The sequence below is a fragment of the Cavia porcellus genome, unplaced genomic scaffold, assembly GCF_034190915.1.
Source record: "Cavia porcellus strain 051 isolate PalLab524CR breed Dunkin Hartley unplaced genomic scaffold, mCavPor4.1 scaffold_22, whole genome shotgun sequence".
Classification (NCBI taxonomy): domain Eukaryota; kingdom Metazoa; phylum Chordata; class Mammalia; order Rodentia; family Caviidae; genus Cavia; species Cavia porcellus.
In genome coordinates this window covers 55,437,554-55,457,083 of record NW_026947505.1, presented here as the reverse complement: position 1 = coordinate 55,457,083, position 19,530 = coordinate 55,437,554, and the positions used below count along the sequence as shown (strand labels likewise).

At 41.1% G+C, this 19,530-nt stretch overlaps 1 protein-coding gene across 6 annotated transcripts in view; it reads left to right on the top strand.

Moving 5' to 3' along the window:
- Bach2 (BTB domain and CNC homolog 2) overlaps nt 1-19,530 on the top strand; it is a 342,094-nt gene that overhangs the window by 306,649 nt on the left and 15,915 nt on the right. For all 6 annotated transcript variants that reach the window (XM_063233246.1, XM_063233247.1, XM_063233245.1 and 3 more), the window contains one exon: nt 11,623-13,215. In XM_063233246.1, the coding sequence (XP_063089316.1) occupies nt 11,623-13,215 (1,593 nt within the window). The remainder of the gene's footprint in view (nt 1-11,622; nt 13,216-19,530) is intronic.

Sequence of the window (19,530 nt, the reverse complement as noted above, 5' to 3'; positions counted from 1 at the left end):
TTCTGATAATTAGTAATGCTGAACATTTTCCCATATGATTGCTTGTTGATTGCTTGTATATCTTTGGAGAAATGTCAATTCAAGTCTTTTGTCCACTTTTAAGTCAGGCTATTGATTTTTGTCAGTGTGAATAGTAACCCCTTCTCAGTTTTATGGCTTACAGATATCTTCTGCTTTTCTATAAGTTGCCCCTTCATTTTGATTTTGTCCTTGATGGACAGAAGTTTAAATCTGATGCAGTTCCATTTGTATAATTTCGCTTTTATTTCTTGTATTTTTGGTGTCATATACAAGAAATCAGTACCAAGCCCAGTGCCCTAATGGTTTTCCCCCATGTTTTCCTCTAGGGGTTTTATAGGTTTGTGTTCAAGACATTTTGAAAGTGTTTTCATCTTTTAAATAAGAGAAAGATAGAAATTGTGCATATTCAGGGAAGGATGATTCAGGAGGGCTTTCAGTGTCCAAAACAAAGTTCAGATAAGGACCTTTTCTTCAACAAAGGAAGGTAATTGTACCAGCAGTTCTAAGTTTAGTTCACATTTTTACACTAAATGGTAGAAAACATGAACTATGAGAAAGTGTGTGGAACCACAAAAACAGTGACAAGATAACGTAAGCCCAAAATGAGTAGGCACTTTTCAGAGAACTCAAGGATAAGAAAATGAATTACGGTTTTCACTGGGACAAGAAATGAGGAAACCAACAGCTGCCCTTGGGGATTGACTGTGTGGTGCTGACGGTGATGAAGAGCCCAGAGTTAACTTCTCTGGTGTATGTAAAAGAGAATGACCAAGCACTGAGAAAAATTTGCAGATTTGTGAATCCTGACTGGAGGAGCCGTTAGAAAGCACCCACATTCCCAAGCTTGAGGAAGTAAAGCCCCCAAACAATACCAGACATGATTACAGTACAGCTTACTATGGTCAGAATCTTTGAGGAATAATAGAACCAAAGGAAAGCATCTAAAGATAGGAAACCAGAGAATGACATGATAGTTTTCAAGAAGGCAAGAAAAGGAATCTGTAAAATTTGAAGAGCAGTTCCTGTAACAGGAACCATTTCTCCATATCTGGACAAGTATACACTCTTAGTTCAAAATCCCAGTTTTGCATGGTTAAGATGAATGCAGAGTTTATTGGTAGCACTTGCTAGGGAAAAAAGCTTCAGAGATGTTAGCTTTAAGGAATAAATGACATGAAAATAAGGCTTAGCATTCCTAGTAAACAGAATGTGGATCAGAAGAGAGACAGTCTGTCCTCTGTAGCTACGATTGGAACATTTCCTTAGTGACAATATCCTGCTAAAGACGTCATCAAATTCATAATGGTTGAGGGACACTAGCAGGGAAGGAGAAGGACTTACAATGCCAAGTTTCAGAGATGGAAATTTTAGACTGTTCGAACGAGCTGTAGGAAGGAAGGCTCCGATGGTACACTGAACTGCTCCTTGCTGGAAGCCTCCAAAAATATTTCATGTTTTTTTGGTTGAAATCAAGTGGTGAATTACTTGAAATGCTTAGAAGCGTCAAGAGATTGAAATGAGACCTTGATTCAAGAAAATTCTGGTCTAGGAAGATCACTGGTTCCTGAATGAGGAGAAGGTCCTTTAAAATGGAAATTAGGTAATTTTTTTCTAAATCATATCTTTAAAAATAGTTTTCTTTTGGAGGTGGTTTTTTAAGTGAAACCATAAACCTTGATGCAGGTTTTACTACTTTATTACCAGTGAGTGGGATGCTTTTCACTTTCATTTCACACTAAAAACGTAAAAAGTTACTACAATTAGAATCTACACTTATTCTGAAATCGGGTTTTTGAAAACTTTTTGTGAACTTCATCATAAGCAACACCTTAGTTCTTGAACTCAGTTCATTCCACATTCATGTTTTAACATCAAAGAGTTCAAGAATTGAACATATCCTCCACATAAGAACTAATAGAAAACCAGATAATTGGTTCTGAGGCCTAAAAATTGTGCCTATAAATTCATTTTTCTGAAACTTTAACAAATTTCACAGTGATTTCTTTCCTTAATTCTCAGTTTTCCTCTTACCTTTACTGTTGGTATCACTAGCTTTTTTTGGAGCCATGGTTATGATGCTTTACACAAACAAAGCAAACGAAATAAAACGTAACGATGAGTATTTTAGCACCCTAACACAAGCACTATCTCGCACGTTTGGGTGCTAGTGTAGCTTAGATTGAAGCATCGCCCCTTTGTGTCCCCAGCGAAACACAGCACATGACTCACTCTGAGCCAGTACACATTTTTTCATGTCGGATTTTTGGTTCAACTGTCAAGCAAAGTTCTGAACACTGAGTCGGTTTTTTGTTTTTGTTTTTGTTTTTTTAACTTTCCTGTTTGAGTAGAGGAAGGTTCAAGTGTGGAGCCATCTGACAACTCAAGTAGCACTGTATAACTTTTCAGGAGGGAGATTTTTCTATTTTCATCATATGCTGTTAGAATAAATATGGATGTATTATATTGCATATGACTCTTCCCCATCAGTTACCTGGAAAATATAATCATCTGAATGAAAAGATGACAAGTGCCACACACGGAGGAGGTCAGGTGAGGGGGCAAAACCACCCTCTTGAAATGAAACTTCCACAGGCTCAAGATGTCACTGTTTCTCAGGAAAGACATGTTTTCTTTGCCCTCTCCATCTCTGTCAGCCCTGAAACAACCCAAAGCATGGCAATGTTCAGTTATGTGGCCCCTAATAATTCCAAACCAGATGACAACAGATAAGGGACAGATATGTTCCCTCTCAGTGTCAGCTTTTGTTTTGGTTTTTTGGTGTTGGGGATGTTTTTGTTTTGTTTTTTGAGACAGAGTCTCGCTATGCAGTTCAGGCTGGCTTTGAGCTCACTTTGTAGCCCAGGCTGTCTTGAACTTACAACAATCTCCTGCCTCAGCCTCCCGAGGGCTGGGGTTACAGGTGTGCACCACCGTGCTCCCTCAGTGTCAGCTGTATCTGACTGCCTTTCAGTCTAGGAGAAAGCTTTGGCGTCACGTGGCTCCCACCAGAAAGGAATTTCTGCTTTGGTATCTTCCGTATTCTAAGAACTGACTCTGGTCTGAGCCTGCTAATTTTTTACTTTCCATCTGATCAAAGTGCTTCCTAGGATTTACAGAGTTTCCCTGAATGGCAGAGGAAGATAGTTTGTCTTCATTCCTCAAGAGAAATTTAGGCACCAAAATCTGAATCATGCAAATAACAATAGAACCAACTTTGAAAATCACCCTTCTTCATATACAAAGAGGTATCACATTCAATTGGCTAGATTTAGAATTTAAAGTTTTTCCAGAACTTTGAATAGAATTAATTGTATGTGACTGAATTTTCAGAGATTGTAAGAAAGCCTACAGTGATGTATGTTTCCATCTGAAGGAGCATTTCTTTTTTGGTTCACCCCAGAGAAATAGCAACAGGTAGGAAAAGGGCATGGAAATTGAACTTTGCAGTCACAGTATTTGAGCCAAGCCATGTGACTCTGAGTAAATCCCTGCACCTTTTTCGGCCTTGGCTTTCTTGTCAGTAAAATGGATGATTAAGGCAGAAAAATAGAAGCCATGTCAGATGTTTTGAACAGAGGAGATATAAAACAGGGCATTGGTTAAAGAGGTGTTGGAAACCTGCAAGAATTGAAAAGGAAAGGCCAGTTAGGCCACTGATTACTGCAGGAAGCAGCTCCCACTCCCAGGCCAGAGGGAGGAAAGGGACCTGTGCACCTGGGAGAAGGACCGATGCCTCACGAGTGTCCCTGTGGAAGGACAGCGCTTTGCATCACTCCACCAGGGGAGGAAAGGAGAGTACAAGAAACAGAAGAACTACCGCTCCTGGAGGTCACTCCTGGCCTCAAGATTCTGTGGTCTCCCACCAGTGCCGTGTTTTGAGGAAATGTAAAATCAACCAAGCAGCAAAAGGGCCCAGGAAATTGAGTTTATAAACCCCCCCACCTCAGCATTACAGAGAGGAAAGTAAGAAGACTGTGCATGAGAATGAGAGACAGTAGTAAATGGCAAGCATGAGTGTATAATATCAGCCAATATTAAATGATAGGAGTCAAAGTTAGAGTAGATGAGAATCAATAGATTTTCCCATCTTACGTGTACTAAAGTAATAGGTAAATACAGAAAGAGACATACTTGGTTCTGATCTAAATAGTCTCTAAAATTTTTGAAATTTTTTTTGTTAAAAAAAGTTTATTGCAAAGCCAGGCATGGTGGTGCACTCCTGTAATGCCAGCACTTGGGAGGCTGAAGCAGGAGAATCATTTGCAAATTCATGACCAGCCTGGGCTACAAAGTGAGCCCAAGTCCAGGCTGAGCAGCATAGCAAGACCCTATCTCAAAAAGACAAAAAAAAAAAGTTCATTGCATTAAGTTATGATTTAAGAAAAACTGTAGGGTGTATCTTTCTGAAAAACCTTGTAACAGAAGAAATAATAGCAAAAATGTGGGTTAGCAGAAGGTCCTTCCTCAAGAGTTTCCAGGAAGTGATTTCCGAGAGTCTAGGTCATTGAACTGACTCCAGCCTGGGATCATGGCTGATTATCACTGGGATTCAAGTCATGTCTGTGTTCACTGAAGCTAGATGATTCTTTCCTTTTTTTTTTTAACAAACTAAAAGGACCCTTGGTGGGCTAAATGTATTTCTAAGGTCCCACCAGTCCCCCCTGACTTCAAATGACAGTTCCAGTAGTTGTGCCAGCTAGCCTTTAGCTAGCCAACAGTGGAACTCTGAGTTAAACCCAAGGATGCTCTGCCCCTCTGAAATTGGAGAGCTCATTTCGACTGCAGGAGCTAGGTAGTCTATATATGTTATGTACTTTGGCAAGGTCAAGTTCACAAACATGTGACTAGTACATTCATATGCCTCTCTGTGCTCAGAGGGTCCTGCCCTTGGCTTGCCAGCCTGCTATGGCTTTCTGGAAAATCTAATGATCTTTGAACAAGAGGCCCTGTTTCATTTCACACTGATTCATGCACTAGCGTATATGAATCATGTAGCCAGTAACTGATGTTGGGTTAAAAGGAGGCAGTTGTGAATACAGGATCAGAAAAGGCCTCACTGAAAACAAAATAGAATTTAAGAAACCTGTGAAGGAGATGAGGAGTGAGCCATGGACTCTTCCACTTCAACACTCCGGGAAAGTGTCACCTCTGCTGGGTGCTTTTACACTGATGGTCTTAGCAGTTACTACCTCAGCTGTATTCCCAGGACTCTTCAGATGTCTCTGACATACTTAGATGGCACTAAACAATTATATTGAGTATATTTCCCTCTGATAAACCTGCTAGCTCCTTGAAGAAAAAGGTGGTGTAATTGGCCTTCCTGATCCTGTGGTCTTGCTTTGCAGACTCAACCAACCACAGACAAAAAGTATTCAGGAAAAAAATTGACTCTGTATTGAATCCATACAGACTTTTTCTTGTCACTGCTTCATAAACATTACAGTATATCAACTGTTTGCATAACAGTTGTAGTAGGCTTTCTGAGTAACCTGGAGATAGTTCAAAGTGTAAAGGAAGTTATGCATAGTTTAGATACAAATGTAAATTTTTATACAAAGGATTTAAGCATTCATGGATTTTACTCTCCACAGAAGGTCCTGGATCCAATCTCTTGAGATGCTGAGGGACAACTGTATTTTGTCCATGTTTGCTATAAGAGCAGTGATAATAGTTAATCCCAAACTCTGTTCCAGACATTTAGTAGCAGAGCAGGTAGGGTCAGTAGCTATGTGTCATAGCCGAAATAACTAAAACTCAGAAAGTAACCAGCCCAAGTTACCACACAGCTGATGGACTACAGATCTAGGACTTGAAATCAAGAAAGCAGATTTTGTATCACACACAGGAAGTGCCCAGCTCAGGGTTGGAGAAAAGTGGATGCATAGGTAAGCAAAAATAGGAAATGTCATCTATTAGGAGGATGACAGTATGCAACATGGCAAATATGGGGGATTTTCTTCTGTCTTGTTTTTAAAATCCTATGTTATCCTCACCATTGTTTTGTTCTCATTTATTGTTTTGTTTTATTCAGTGCTCTGTTTTGATTGGTTTTATGCTGTTTGTTTTATTCGATTTTGCTATGAGGAAATGGACAACTGTATGAAGTTAAAGAGATTTGTATAGTAGCCATTGTTGGTGACTTATTGTCCTGTTTTGAAGTTCTGTATCACTTTCACTGCTTTGTTTTGATTGGCTTTATTCTGTTTTGTATTGTTGGGTTTTATTTTCCTTAAAATAATAAATGATTAAATGATTAGACAGAGAATCTCAGGAGCCAAATTCATAGATCAGAAAGGGACTTTATATTTCAGCTATAGACCTAAATTCTCAGGAGAGAAAAAACAACTTGTTTTAAGCCATATTCACTAAAACAGACAGTGATTTCTTTTTTTTAGAAAAAAGTGATATACGTATAAATCAACTTGACTTTATATTATTGCTTTAGGATTGAAAAATAATATTGGATTCTTCTTTGCCTAAAATTTTTTTGTGGGGGTAGTATCAGGAATCAAATTCAGAACCTTACACTTGCCATGCAGGCACTGTGACACTGAGCTAGATCCCCGGCCCACTTTGCCTAAAATTAATACTAAAATGACCAGAAACTTTTTGTTTTGTTGAAATAGTGATATTAACATTACTCTAACAAATGCATCCTAAATGCTGTATGCTTTTGCATAGCATGCAAGAAAGTTGATACTTCCTGACCTCTTCTAGATCTCCGTTCTGCCTACATGTGATCCAGCCTCACCTGTAGTATGAAGTGTATTGTGCATTCCCAAGCCAGGTAGTAGCATATTTAAACATGATTTTAAAAAATACCTTTCAAAATGGCCCATGAAAAATATTCCATTTAGACGGTAAGACTGCTATCCCAAGTTGTCCCTGATAATCTATTTTGCATTTATTTATCAGACCGTTAGGCCATTCCTAACCAGTGGATTAGACATATCCATATCCGGGTCTGGGGATTTAGCTCAGAGGCATAAGCGCCTGCCTTGCAAGCAGGCAGTCGTGAGCTCGATCTCTGGTACTGATAAAAAAAAAAAAAGACTTATCCATATCCAAAAAAATAAAAACATAATCCAAAACAATGTCATGATACTTTTCTTTCTATTCTTCCAATTTTAATTCTTATTTTTAACCTATTTTTCTTGATTCTTATATTCAGTGAGAGGTAGAGGTCAATTTCAGGTCCTCTACAAATAGACATCCAGTTTTCCCAGCACTAGTTATTGAAAAAATTGATCTTTGCCACTGTGTGTTCTTAGTACCTTTGTCAAAAATTAGCTTTATTTCTGGGCTATTTTGTTCCACCAATCTATGTTTCTGTTTTACACCAGTTGCTCATTTTTGAAGTTATGTGGTACAATGCCTCCTGCTTTGTTCTTTTTGCTCTAATTGCTTTGACTATTTGAGATCTTTTGTAGTCGTATACGATTTTTTTAAGAGAAAGGATCTCCCCATGTGCCCATGCCGACCTCAAGCTTTTGGGCAAAAGCAATGCTCCTTTCTCAACCTGTTGAAAAGTTGGGACTTCAGGCACCACTGTGCCTAGCTTCTCAGCAAAAATACCAAAATTATTTTTCCTGTTCTGCAATTAATATTATTGGTATTTGAATATGGATTGCACTGAATCTGTAGATTGCTTTGGATAGTTGGACACTGTAGCATTATTAATCCTTCTAATTCATGAACACAGCATGTCCTTCCATTTATGTCTCAGATTTCTCTCATCATTGTTTTAGTTTTCACTGTTGAAATATCTTGACTCCTTGGTTACATTTATTCCTAAACATTTTTGTAGCTATTGTAAGTGAAATGGTTTTCCTGGCTTTTCAAATAATTCACTGTTAGGATGTAGAAATGCTCCTGGTTCTTGTGTGTTGATTTTGTGTCCTGTAACGTTATTGACTTTGCTTACTAGTTCTGACAGTTTCTTGGTGAAATCATGTAGGTTTTCTACATAGAAGATCATGTCATCTACAAACAGAATGATTTGACTCCTACCTGGCTCTTTTATTTCTTTTTCATGTATGCTCTGCCTAGGACTTCAAGCATCTTTGTCTATTCCAAACCAGTCTCCCATGATTCTTTCATGGCCACGTGATTATTATTTCACACTTGCCCTGTTTCCTAGGCCCACAGGGTCAGTGTTCTGAGCAGTATCACTGATAAGTATTTAGACACTTTGTTCTCTGACGTCCTCAGTCCAGCCTCTGCGTTGAAGCATCAGCTGTTTCTGTAACTCCAACTAGCTCCTGATCTGGCTTCTTTATTAATTTTTCCTAAAAGAGACTACAGAGGGAGATAAAAAGGCCCACTGAAACCAACAACATTAAAATAAATAAGGAATGGCGATAAGAATGAGCATATGAAAAGTATAAGTAGTATTGAGATCAATTTCCCACAATCCCCATATAGTGAACACATTTGCCAAAGCTTATAATGTGTATTTATCCACTCACTCAGCAACTGACAAATTGCCCAGGAATGTGTGGAAGATGTTTACTTATAGGGGAGTCAATTCTGCCTCATTCTGCTGTTTTTCTCTTTTTGGAGGAGCCATGTTACAATGAAAAAAATAGATTACACTACATTTTTATCTCCTTATTTTAGATATCAATTTTTACTCCCTTTTAAAAGCTTCTGGAGAAGCATCCATAAAACAAACATAGCAGGTACTACCTTTAGTGAATGTATTACCATGTCAGCTTAGTAGAACACAAAAGCATATGTCAAATGAACTACATTTCTTTGAGACAGGGTTTCACTATATAGTTCAGGCTGGCCTTGAACTCTTTATGTATCCCAGGCTGAGTCTGAACTTGTGGCAATCCTCCTGTCTCAGCATCCCAAGTGCTAGGATTATAGTCATATACCACTGTGCCCAGCTGAATTGTATTGTAGTACTGGTACTATGGAACAGGAAAAATGACTCTGGGTTGCCTTTGTTAAATAATCGCATTGGTTGGTTGGTTGATGTGATGCCTTGCTCCACAGTTAACTGGAGACAACTCCAACCAACCTGTGTTGTCACCTTTTGCACATGATAGTTGTATGTTAGGACAAATTTATGGCATATTCAGTAGCATCCAAGCTTTAACCAGATACCACATTAGAGAACCTTGGTTAAATTAGGTTCAGGGTTACAGAGAGAAATGAAGCCACTTTGACAGAGAGCTTGCTGCTTTATCGTAGAAGCAGATACAGTGAAATATAATTAAAAATAGACAAACCGGGCATGATGATGCAGCCTGTAATCCCAGCACTTGAGAGGCTGAGGCAGGAGGATTGTTGCAAGTTTGAGACCAGCCTGAGCTACGAAGTGAGCTCAAGTCCAGCTTGAACTGTATAGCAACACCTTGTCTCAAAAAGACAAAAAAAAAAAAGGCAAAAATGATTGCTTTAATAGATCTAGCAGACACAGATTTTTGTTTGTTGGCTGTTTTTACCAAATACTCTAGACTCATTATCTAGCACAAATTTTTATGTAGGTACCTCAAAAATACTAAGATTTAAAATCCTATTCAGTGTACACGTAAAAAATTTCCCTTACTAAAAAGAATACCATGATATAAAATCAGTCTTTTCTGGAGAATCCAGGATGTTTCATTCTGACTACAACAGAACTGGAGAGGGCTCCCAGAGGAGATAATGTCTTGAATAACAGATAGAGGTCCTTGTAAGAGTTTTGGTTCGTATACAGAGAGTTTAATGCACATGGAAGTTAGATACCAAGCCCACCAGTTTATCTTGTCCTCCAGCAGAAATTTGTCCTCACTGTTACCGTAGCTTCCAGCAGGGACCTCAGGATTGCTGCTTTCCTTTGATTTGTGTACATGACTGATCGACCTGCCTCTCCTTCCTGTGAGCATAACGGTGCTTGTAGGTAACTAACGTGTGTGTAGCATGATGCACAGTGTAAGGAACCCTACCCTGACATTTAATCTGTTTCCTTATGAAAAAAAGACAATTGACCTGAGGCAAGATATTTTTAGTTGTCTAAGTTGTGTGTGTGCACACACACGTGTGTACACGCAAGCTATGCATGTGTACCACATTTTCAGTCTCTGTAAAATGTGTTAAGTAGCGAGTGACTGTAGGCTTAGCCCTTGAAGATTTACCAGGAAAGAGGACAGCTGCACAGCAAAGCTGCTGATGATAATTAAAGAATAACCCGTGTCACTCATAAGCAAAATAAATCAAACTCACATGTATAAGTACCGTATAGACTCCCTAGTGTAAGAAATGGTAAGAGTACATAAGAATTTATGGTAATCATGATTCCCCATTACATTACTTTGAAGTATAATAAGGTTTTCATTAGAGTTGGAATGGTTTTTTCCTGGTTTGCTTGATTTCATTATGTGTGATGGTATGAACAGCTATTTTGAAGAAAACAAGACATTATGACAGCCAGTGCTGATTTAATATCACCTTACTCTGAAGTCCTACCATGCTTTTGTTGTTCTGTTTCCATTGGTTCTATCATGTTGTATCTTATTGGATTTCATTATGTGTGATAGTATAAACAAATTTTTTTATGGACAGTGAGATAATATAGTAGCAATTGTTCGTTTTCTGTTACTTGGTTCTGAATGCACTGTAATACTTTCATTCTCTTGAACGGTTTTATACTATTTTGTTATGTTTGATACTACTGTATATGTTTGATATTATTGTATATGAAGTTATCCTCAACTATTTCAAAGAAAAAGACATTATGGTAGCTACTGTTACTTACGGGTTGTCTTGTGGTGAAACATTGTGTTGCTTACATTGTTCTGATCTGCTTTGTTATGTCCTCTTTTGTCTTAATCTCTTTAAAATAAAAAAAAATTTTTTTAAAAAGAATAACCCATGCCTTTTGCCACTCAACAGATTCAACTATTTAAATGACAGCCAGTTTGCTTAGCTTTTTAATCCTCATTCTTTATGGGCCAGGAGTTAATTTCTTGTTGAGAACATTGCTTTTGATTGTTATTATCGCTGATACCATTATAACATCAGGTATGGCATGATGATTGAAAGTCCCAAGCAGAACCATGATGGATGAGCAAAATTGTTGTATTTAATGTCAACTTCAACATTAAAAGTGAGGAGAGACTATTTTTGAAACACCATGAACTTGGAGTTTTTAACAAGGCCATCTTGCCTGTTTTGAGGTTGACAAGAAAATGATAATGCTTTCTTTGGTTCGAGGGAGCTGCAAGAAATGTCACAGCACTCCCTCCTTGTGAGAAATAGCTCTCAACAGGATGGATTGGGAGGGAAGTTAATAGGCTCCCCATTGTTCCCTGCATTTTTGCCAGGAGATTTCATTAGCGTAAACACTGAACCCCTTGTCATTTTGTTTAGCCACTTGACCCTGGTGATTATCAATTCTGCTTGTGCTGTGATCAAGTACAGCAGTGGCATGCATGAGGCAGGCCTGATTATTGGAAGCAGAATCATTGCTGACCCAGTACGAGATTAACTGCTCTTTGCATTCTTTATTCGGGGACATTAGCACTGTCTGGTTATCTTGCTTCAGTTGAGAGATTTGAGACAATAGCGATGCTGATGGTAATGTTGGCAATTTCCTTGTTTGTTTTGCAGGTCACGGCCAGGGGCTTTGGGCCGCTGTTACAGTTTGCCTACACTGCCAAGCTGTTACTCAGCAGAGAAAACATCCGCGAGGTCATCCGCTGCGCTGAGTTCCTGCGTATGCACAACTTGGAGGACTCCTGCTTCAGCTTCCTGCAGACCCAGCTCCTGAACAGCGAGGATGGCCTGTTCATGTGCCGAAAAGACACTGCATGCCAGCTCCCACATGAGGACCATGAGAACTCTGCAGGAGAGGAGGAAGAGGAAGAGGAGGAGACAATGGATTCAGAGACAGCCAAAATGGCTTGCCCCAGGGACCAGATGCTGCCAGACCCCATCAGCTTTGAGGCCACTGCCATCCCAGCAGCAGCAAAGGAAGAAGCCTTGCTACCCGAGTCTGACACACCCACAGACACCAAGGAGAGCTCGGAAAAGGACACACTGACACAGTACCCCAGATACAAGAAATACCAGCTTGCATGTACCAAGAATGTCTATAATGCATCATCACACAGTACCTCAGGTTTTGCAAGCACATTCAACGAAGATAACCCTGGCAACAGCCTTAAGCCAGGACTTGCAGTGGGGCAAATTAAAAGTGAGCCACCCAGTGAAGACAATGAGGAAGAGAGCATCACACTCTGCCTGTCTGGAGATGAGCCTGATGGCAAGGAGAGAGCAGCGGATGTCGAGATGGACTGCAGACAACCCAGCCCTGCAGCTGCCCCTGCCACTCCCACTGGGGCCACCTGCCCGGATAGATCCAGGAGTGTGTCCTCGCCTTCCTGCTTAAGGTCTCTATTCAGTATAACAAAAGGTGTGGAGTTGTCTGGCCTACCCAGTACATCTCAGCAGCACTTTGCCAGGAGTTCAGCTTGCCCTTTTGACAAGGGGATCACTCAGGGTGACCTTAAAACTGACTATACCCCTGTCACAGGGAATTACGGACAGCCCCACGTGGGCCAGAAGGATACTTCCAACTTCACGATGGGGTCGCCTCTCAGGGCACCTGGGTTGGAGGCTCTCTGTAAACAGGAAGGAGAACTGGATCGGAGGAGTGTGATCTTCTCCTCCAGCACTTGTGACCAAGTGAGCACTTTAGTGCATTCATATCCTGGGGTGAGCAGCGTGGACAAAGACCTCTCGGAGCCGGTGCCAAAGGGTCTGTGGGTAGGGGCTGGCCAGTCCCTCCCTAGCTCACAGGCCTACTCCCATGGCGGGCTGATGGCTGACCACTTGTCAGGAAGGATGCGGCCCAACACCAGCTGCCCGGTGCCAATCAAAGTCTGCCCTCGCTCGCCCCCACTGGAGACCAGGACCAGGACCTCCAGCTCTTGCTCCTCCTATTCCTACGCAGAGGATGGGAGCGGGGGCTCACCCTGCAGCCTCCCTCTCTGTGAGTTCTCCTCCTCACCCTGTTCCCAGGGAGCCAGGTTCCTTGCCACAGAACATCAGGAGCCAGGCCTGATGGGCGATGGAATGTACAGCCAAGTCCGACCCCAGATTAAATGTGAGCAGTCTTACGGAACCAACTCCAGTGATGAATCTGGATCGTTCTCAGAAGCAGACAGTGAGTCGTGTCCTGTGCAGGACAGGGGCCAGGAGGTAGGGAACCCACATAAATTCAAGCATGTAACCTACTTACTCTCTGAGTCCTTTATCTGGACTTTCCCTACCCGCTCCAGATTGCTCTTATTTGCCAAGATTAAAGGTGTTAGTAAGAGACCTGCCTCCTCCGTCCGTAGAGGTATGATGCTAACAAAGTGATTCCAAATTAACCACTTTTGTCTTAGCAAGCACTGAGTGTTTGATCTGTATTTCAGTATTCAGTGAGCAGAGGCAAGCTGCTTAGTGGAAAAAAAGCAAATCTAATGCGTAAAAGTGTATTTGGATACTTCAGGTCTTCCCCTTCCTCCTCCCTTTTCAAACTCTGTCCCCCATCTGCCCTGAAATGATGCCACATCCGTCACCCTCATTCTTGCTCTTTACCCCTTCAGTATGAAAGAAAATGTAGTGTCTCTTTCAAAATTGATTGATAGAAACTAGACAGATCAACACGAAGCAAGGGCCTTCCCAGCACCTTGTAAGTTTTCCTTGTCAACAGAGAAACCCAGGGTCATCCTGTGTCCATCATGATGCAGGCAATGGAACGCTCACCATCCATCCTGGTCCCAGGGTCGCCACAGAAGTGCCTCAGTCAGCAAACGTAACTGTATAATGGCTCATTTTCCAGGCTCCCACAAATGATAGGAAGTCATTTTGTGGAATGTTAGCTTCTTCTATCCTGAAAGCAAAGTGCTTTGTAGATAAAAATATCCAAAGTCTCTACCCGTGTCTCAGTATTTCAGGGAGAGGAACAGAGGCACGTCGGCCGCATCATAAATAAGAGTCATGTGACTGCAGGGACAGAAGAAAAGGATTCCCAATCCTATGTATGTCTCTGCTTTCTCAGTAACATGATTGTTCCTTAGAGAAATCCCAGGAGTCTCTGTCAGGCACAGTCTTGCTGATCGACAGGGAACCAACCTGAGACGCTAGCTGTGTCTCTGACATGTCTCACAAGCAAAAGTGAGTGCACCCAGTGACAAGTCCTGCTCCCATGTCTGAACAGCCCAGGAAGAGAGGAGCACAGTCTTCGCTGGGCCAGTGTGCTCCTCTGTGCTGCCTAGACATTTGCTTTGGTGAGGTAGAGGATAGTAACCCAGCTAGACAACAGCAATGCCATATGGAGAAGGTGGCCTTTCAGGCCATCATGAAGTTTGTTCAGCCTCTGCGATGTCGGTGGGCAGGAAGCATACAAGGTTATAGTTTGGGCATGTTTTAAACTTAGATTTCAAAGCTGCCTGTGCCAATTGCAGAAATGCCCTGTGGTCACTTCCTCTTCTTTGTCAAATAGTTCTGTCTCTGATGTTCTGCTACTGCCTGGCACAAATGAAGACAGACAGAAAAACACTGAAAGTAACTAAGAGAAAATCTGAATGGGAGTGTTCCTATCCGGACACACCTTGTCCTGTGGGGTCAGGATGGGGCTCGTGCTCAGTGCCCAAGTCAGACTCGCAGCTGTGTCGCTGGCCTTGATAGAGGTTCTCTGAAAACAGGGCAAAGTGGGGCGCTTTCTGTTCTCAGTCATTCTTTCCTTTTAACCACAGCTTTTGTGATATTTGCTTTTTTCCTTTGAAACTACGAATAAGCGTGTCTGATGCAGAGGGCTGCTGACTGGGTCAGTTTTATCCCCTTGCTTTATCTTACCAAGGATGGGTGCAGCAAGAAAGGACAAATGGCCCGGGTCTTCGTTTTTTACTCTCCCTGAAGAGGAGCTCCGCCGTTGAGCACAAGGGGTTTTCTTCAGACATGTGCATGTGTCCGGGAGACTGTCAGTTTCAGATGCAGCTCCTTTTCCCCTGTCACATCCCAAAAGAGAATTTAAACTACTTCTTGGAACTCATTGACATCAATAAGAACACATACATACGTTTTTCCTGTGTCCAGGCCACGTCAGTGTCCCCCTTGGAACTGAAAATAGTGACTCAGTTAGGAGGAGAATTCATTCAACCTGTGACATGCTCATGAACAGGACTAGTTTCCCCTCGAGACACTCCCATGCTTTAAAAATTAGTTTTATTTTTACTTTTCAAAACAGTATTTTTGTATCTCTAAACAGAAAAAAAAAAAAAAGACATTTACCAAAGCTCTTTGTCACTTTGGAAATCACTCAGCTCCTTTCATTAGCATGTTTCAGACAGAGCGATAATAAAGCTAACTTCGAAATGTTAGTTTTCCTGGTATGCAGGAGGTTAGATTTTCTAGAACTCTCCCAGGGACTTAGCACGACTGCTCCTCTGGGAGTTAATAACGTGATTTCAGGAGTTCCTTTCACCCTGGTGGAAATGTCCTCAGGAGTACACGGGAGGCGAATGCTTCCCCATGTGAGTCACAGGATATTTTCTGGGCTGATCTAGAAGAAGCCAGCATCTGTCGGGCCACTTCTCACCCAAGCTACTCTCTCGGGGACTCCAGGTGCCTCCTCTTCCAAGTAAACATCGAGATCACAAGTCACAAACAAAACATGAGCTTCCTGCCCACCACCAGCCGCCACACTAATGCTTCAGGTGTTCTTTCCCAGCCAATTCTAGAAGGAGCCAAAATGTTAATCAGGCATGGTGGCACATGCCCGTAATCCTAGCACTCTAGGAGGCTGAAGCAGGAAGACAGCAAGATTGAACCTGTCCTGGGAGAGAGATCGGCAAGACCCCGTCTCAAAATAAGTAATTTAAAAATCCAGGGATGTAGCTCAGTGCAGAGGCCCTGGGTTTAATCCTCAGTGATAAAATAAAAAGTGTTGACATAGCTCACATTCTATAAGATATTCTGGTTAAACCATTTTAAATATCTCTCCCACCTCAAAAACATTGACTTCTCCCATTCTCCCTAGTTTTAAAAAAACTTAAATTAGCACAGTGTCAGTCTTTATCAATAATCAGCATTGGTTTTAGTGCCAACGATTGACTCCAGAGCCTACCACTAAACTACACCCCATAGTTTTTGATTTTTATTTTTTGTGGGTTTTTTGTCTTTTTGAGACAGGGTCTTGCTGTGCAGTTCAGGTTGGCCTTGAGCTCACTTTGTAGCCCAGGCTGATCTCCGAACTCACAACAATCCTCCTGCCTCAGCCTCCCGAGTGCTGGGATTACAGGCGTGAGCCACCATGCCCAGCTACACCCTGTAGTTTTTTAATCAAACTGTGGCATACCAAAAGCCAAACAGGCCAAGTTGAACAGACTTTCTCTGTGCCTGCAACAACATGCAACGTACTTTTCCACGTCTCTTTATTTTAATGACATCGTCATACTGTATAATTTCCAGCAGCTTCCTTTCCACATACCTTTTCACTGTATGCAGCTGCTAGGTTAATCACTCAGCGCCAAAACACGCTTACTAGCCAAAGTTGCCATAAATCACAGTTTATTTAGCTGTCACCTACTACCAGATAGTCCAGTGGTCTCCAGTTTCTTCCTCCCAAAAGGCTGAAGCAGTCCGCGTACTCTCAGCAATGCCGGAGTACACGTTTCCCCTTATTCTCGCCACTACTGTTTGTCACTAGTCTGTAGTTTTTGCCAATTTGATAGCAAAGAAATTTACCCTTGTTTCTGCATATTTGCCTTTTTTATTTGCTTTCCTGTGAATTGCTGTCATCTTTGCCTGTCGTTTTTGTGTTGTTCTTCTTTAAATCAACCGATAGGAACCTTAATCCTTAGTATTAAGAATGTTAAAGGTTTCACGTAGACACAATATTGCCTCTACTTTCTGCTGGTCTATTTACTTATTTGTATTGTTTTCCCATATAAAAAATTTTAAATGTTATCTGCTCAGAGTGTCAGCTTTTGATCTTTATGCCTCCATCTGTGCTCCTTCAGAAGTCGGTTTGGAGCCAGGCTTGATGGCACATTGCTGTAATCCCAGCACTTGGAAGGCTGAGACAGGAGAACTGCCTGGAGTCCAAGGCCAGCCTGGGCTACACAGAGAGCTCAAGGCCAGTCTGAACTCCATAGAAAGACTGTATGTCAAAAAAAGTCAGCTTGGAAATTTTTTCTGCGATGAGGGAAACAATGAATAAGTCAGACTGAGTGAAAAAAGCAGTGTGCGTAAAAGGTCCTAGTTTGTTTCATAAACATAGATATAAATAATGAAATCAGTATGGAGAGTGAGATAAAATTGGAAGCAAAGGTGGGGAAAGGAAATAGGAAAAAATTTATTTCTAAGTATATCTGTAATGTTTGTATTTTTTATATATGTATGTCTCATACAAGTTCATGTTTTTAACTGAGATATAATTCCCATACCACAAAATTCACCCCATTTGAAATAAGGGAGAGCTCTAATAGAAGAGAGATGGAGGGGGAGGAAAAGGAAAGAAAGGGGGTGAAAAGCACTAAGATGTGTTGCATACATGTACATTAAGATGCAATTTGCATGTATTATATACAACTGAGATGTATTATGTCACAAGGGTCTGATTAAAAAGTAAAATTTGAAATAGAAAAGGGAAGAAGTAACAAATGTTTACTTCCTGTCAGTTTTCCTAGAAATGTATTTTAATGGCCTTAAAGGCAAATTTACACTTTGAATGTATTTGTTTTCTCTGCCTTAAAATGATACACTGACTGGGCGTGGTGGCACACACCTGTAAGCCCAGCACTCAGGGGCTGAAACAAAAGGATTGCCATGAGTTCAAGGCCAGCCTGGACTACACAGTGAGACCCAGCCTCGAAACAAACAAAATAGTAATAATAAATAAAATGATACACTGAGACCAGGGCTGGTTGTGCAGCCCTGTAATCCCAGCACTTGGGAGACTGAGGCAGGAAGATCACCGCAAGTTCAAGGCTATCCTGGGCTACATAGTGGGCTCACACACAGTCCAATCTGCATAGTGAGCATATTCATCAAAAGATTTTGCCCTGCTAAAGTGAGCAACTTAATGACTTTAATGTATTTACAGTGTTGCACACATATCTCCACTAATTCCAGAACATTTCATCATTTGAAAAGGAAATGCTGTACTCATGAGCGGTTACTCCTCATCGCCTGCTTCCCTCATCCCCAGGCAACCGCTAATCCACCGTCTGCCTCAATTGATTGCCCTGTCCTGGGCATTTCCTAAAAATAGTATCTTGCAATATGTGGCCTGGGTGTGTCACTTTTTCACTTGGCGTAATGTTTTAAAATTTACCCTTACCATTAGTGAACCCGTAGGTACATTATCATGTATCAATGCATCATTCCTTTTTAATTGTTCAGGAATCTTCCATCATATTGATCTATTTTGTTAAACCACATTTTTTGATCCATGTTTGGCTGAGGGATCTGTGGGTTGTTTCCACTCATTGGGGTAACGCTGATACAAGGTCTCACTGTGCAGTTCAGGCTGGGCTGGAATTCACTGTGGAGCCCATGCTGGCCTCGAACCTGCAGCAATCCTCCTGTCTCAGCCTCCCAAGTGCTGAGATTACAGCATGAGCCACCACTCCCAGCTTCCATTCTCATTATGATAATACTGCTATGTGTGTCCGATTACAAGCCTTTTGTAGATATCTTTTCAGTTTTTTATTATTATGCATCAGGTATAGAATTGGTTAATTATGTGGTAATCATATTTTACCCTCTTGAGGAACGCCTTACTGCTTTTCAAAATTGCTGTACCATTTTACATTCCTTACGGAACTGCATAGAGGAGTCAGGTTTTCCACATATTCAGAAATACTTGTTACTGTCCATCTTTTTTTAGGAGCCACATGGTGGGTTCCAGCTGGCTCGTGGCTTGTCATCTCTCTCTGTCCCTCTCTCGCTCGCCTTCCTCCTTTCCCCACCTTCCAATAAAATACCTGATTTTATTTTTTAAAAAAGAAATTTGAAAATTGAAAAAAAAAAAAAAAGCCCACAATCATTTTCCAAATAGTAAGCTTGCTAGTTAAGACTATTTTGAATAGTCAAAACACTTCTAATTAATTGTGGATTTTAGTTAAAAACCACTGGAGGATCTATTTGCAGAGCCAAAAGTATTGATTATTGGACTTGCTTTCTTAACAGATTTTATGTTGAGAGAGAGAGAAAAGTATGAGAACAGCTTTGGGGTTTGTGTGTTTGTGAGAGAAAGACACAGACAAACAGAGACCGAAAGAGAGAAAGAAAAGCATCCAGAGAAAACAGCAAAATAGTGCACAACAGCAGAGCCGTCTCTAACTCAGCCCGCCCGGATGAGGACTTTGACACACATTTGTGTGTAAAATTTTTACAACCAGTTTTGTGGTTTGGCAAATTTTTAGAAGTGCCTATAATTGGTCTGCTTAATAAAAAGATCTCACAGGGCAGCATATAAATCAGCCATATTACTAATTGAAACGGTGTTTTCATGTTGTTTGG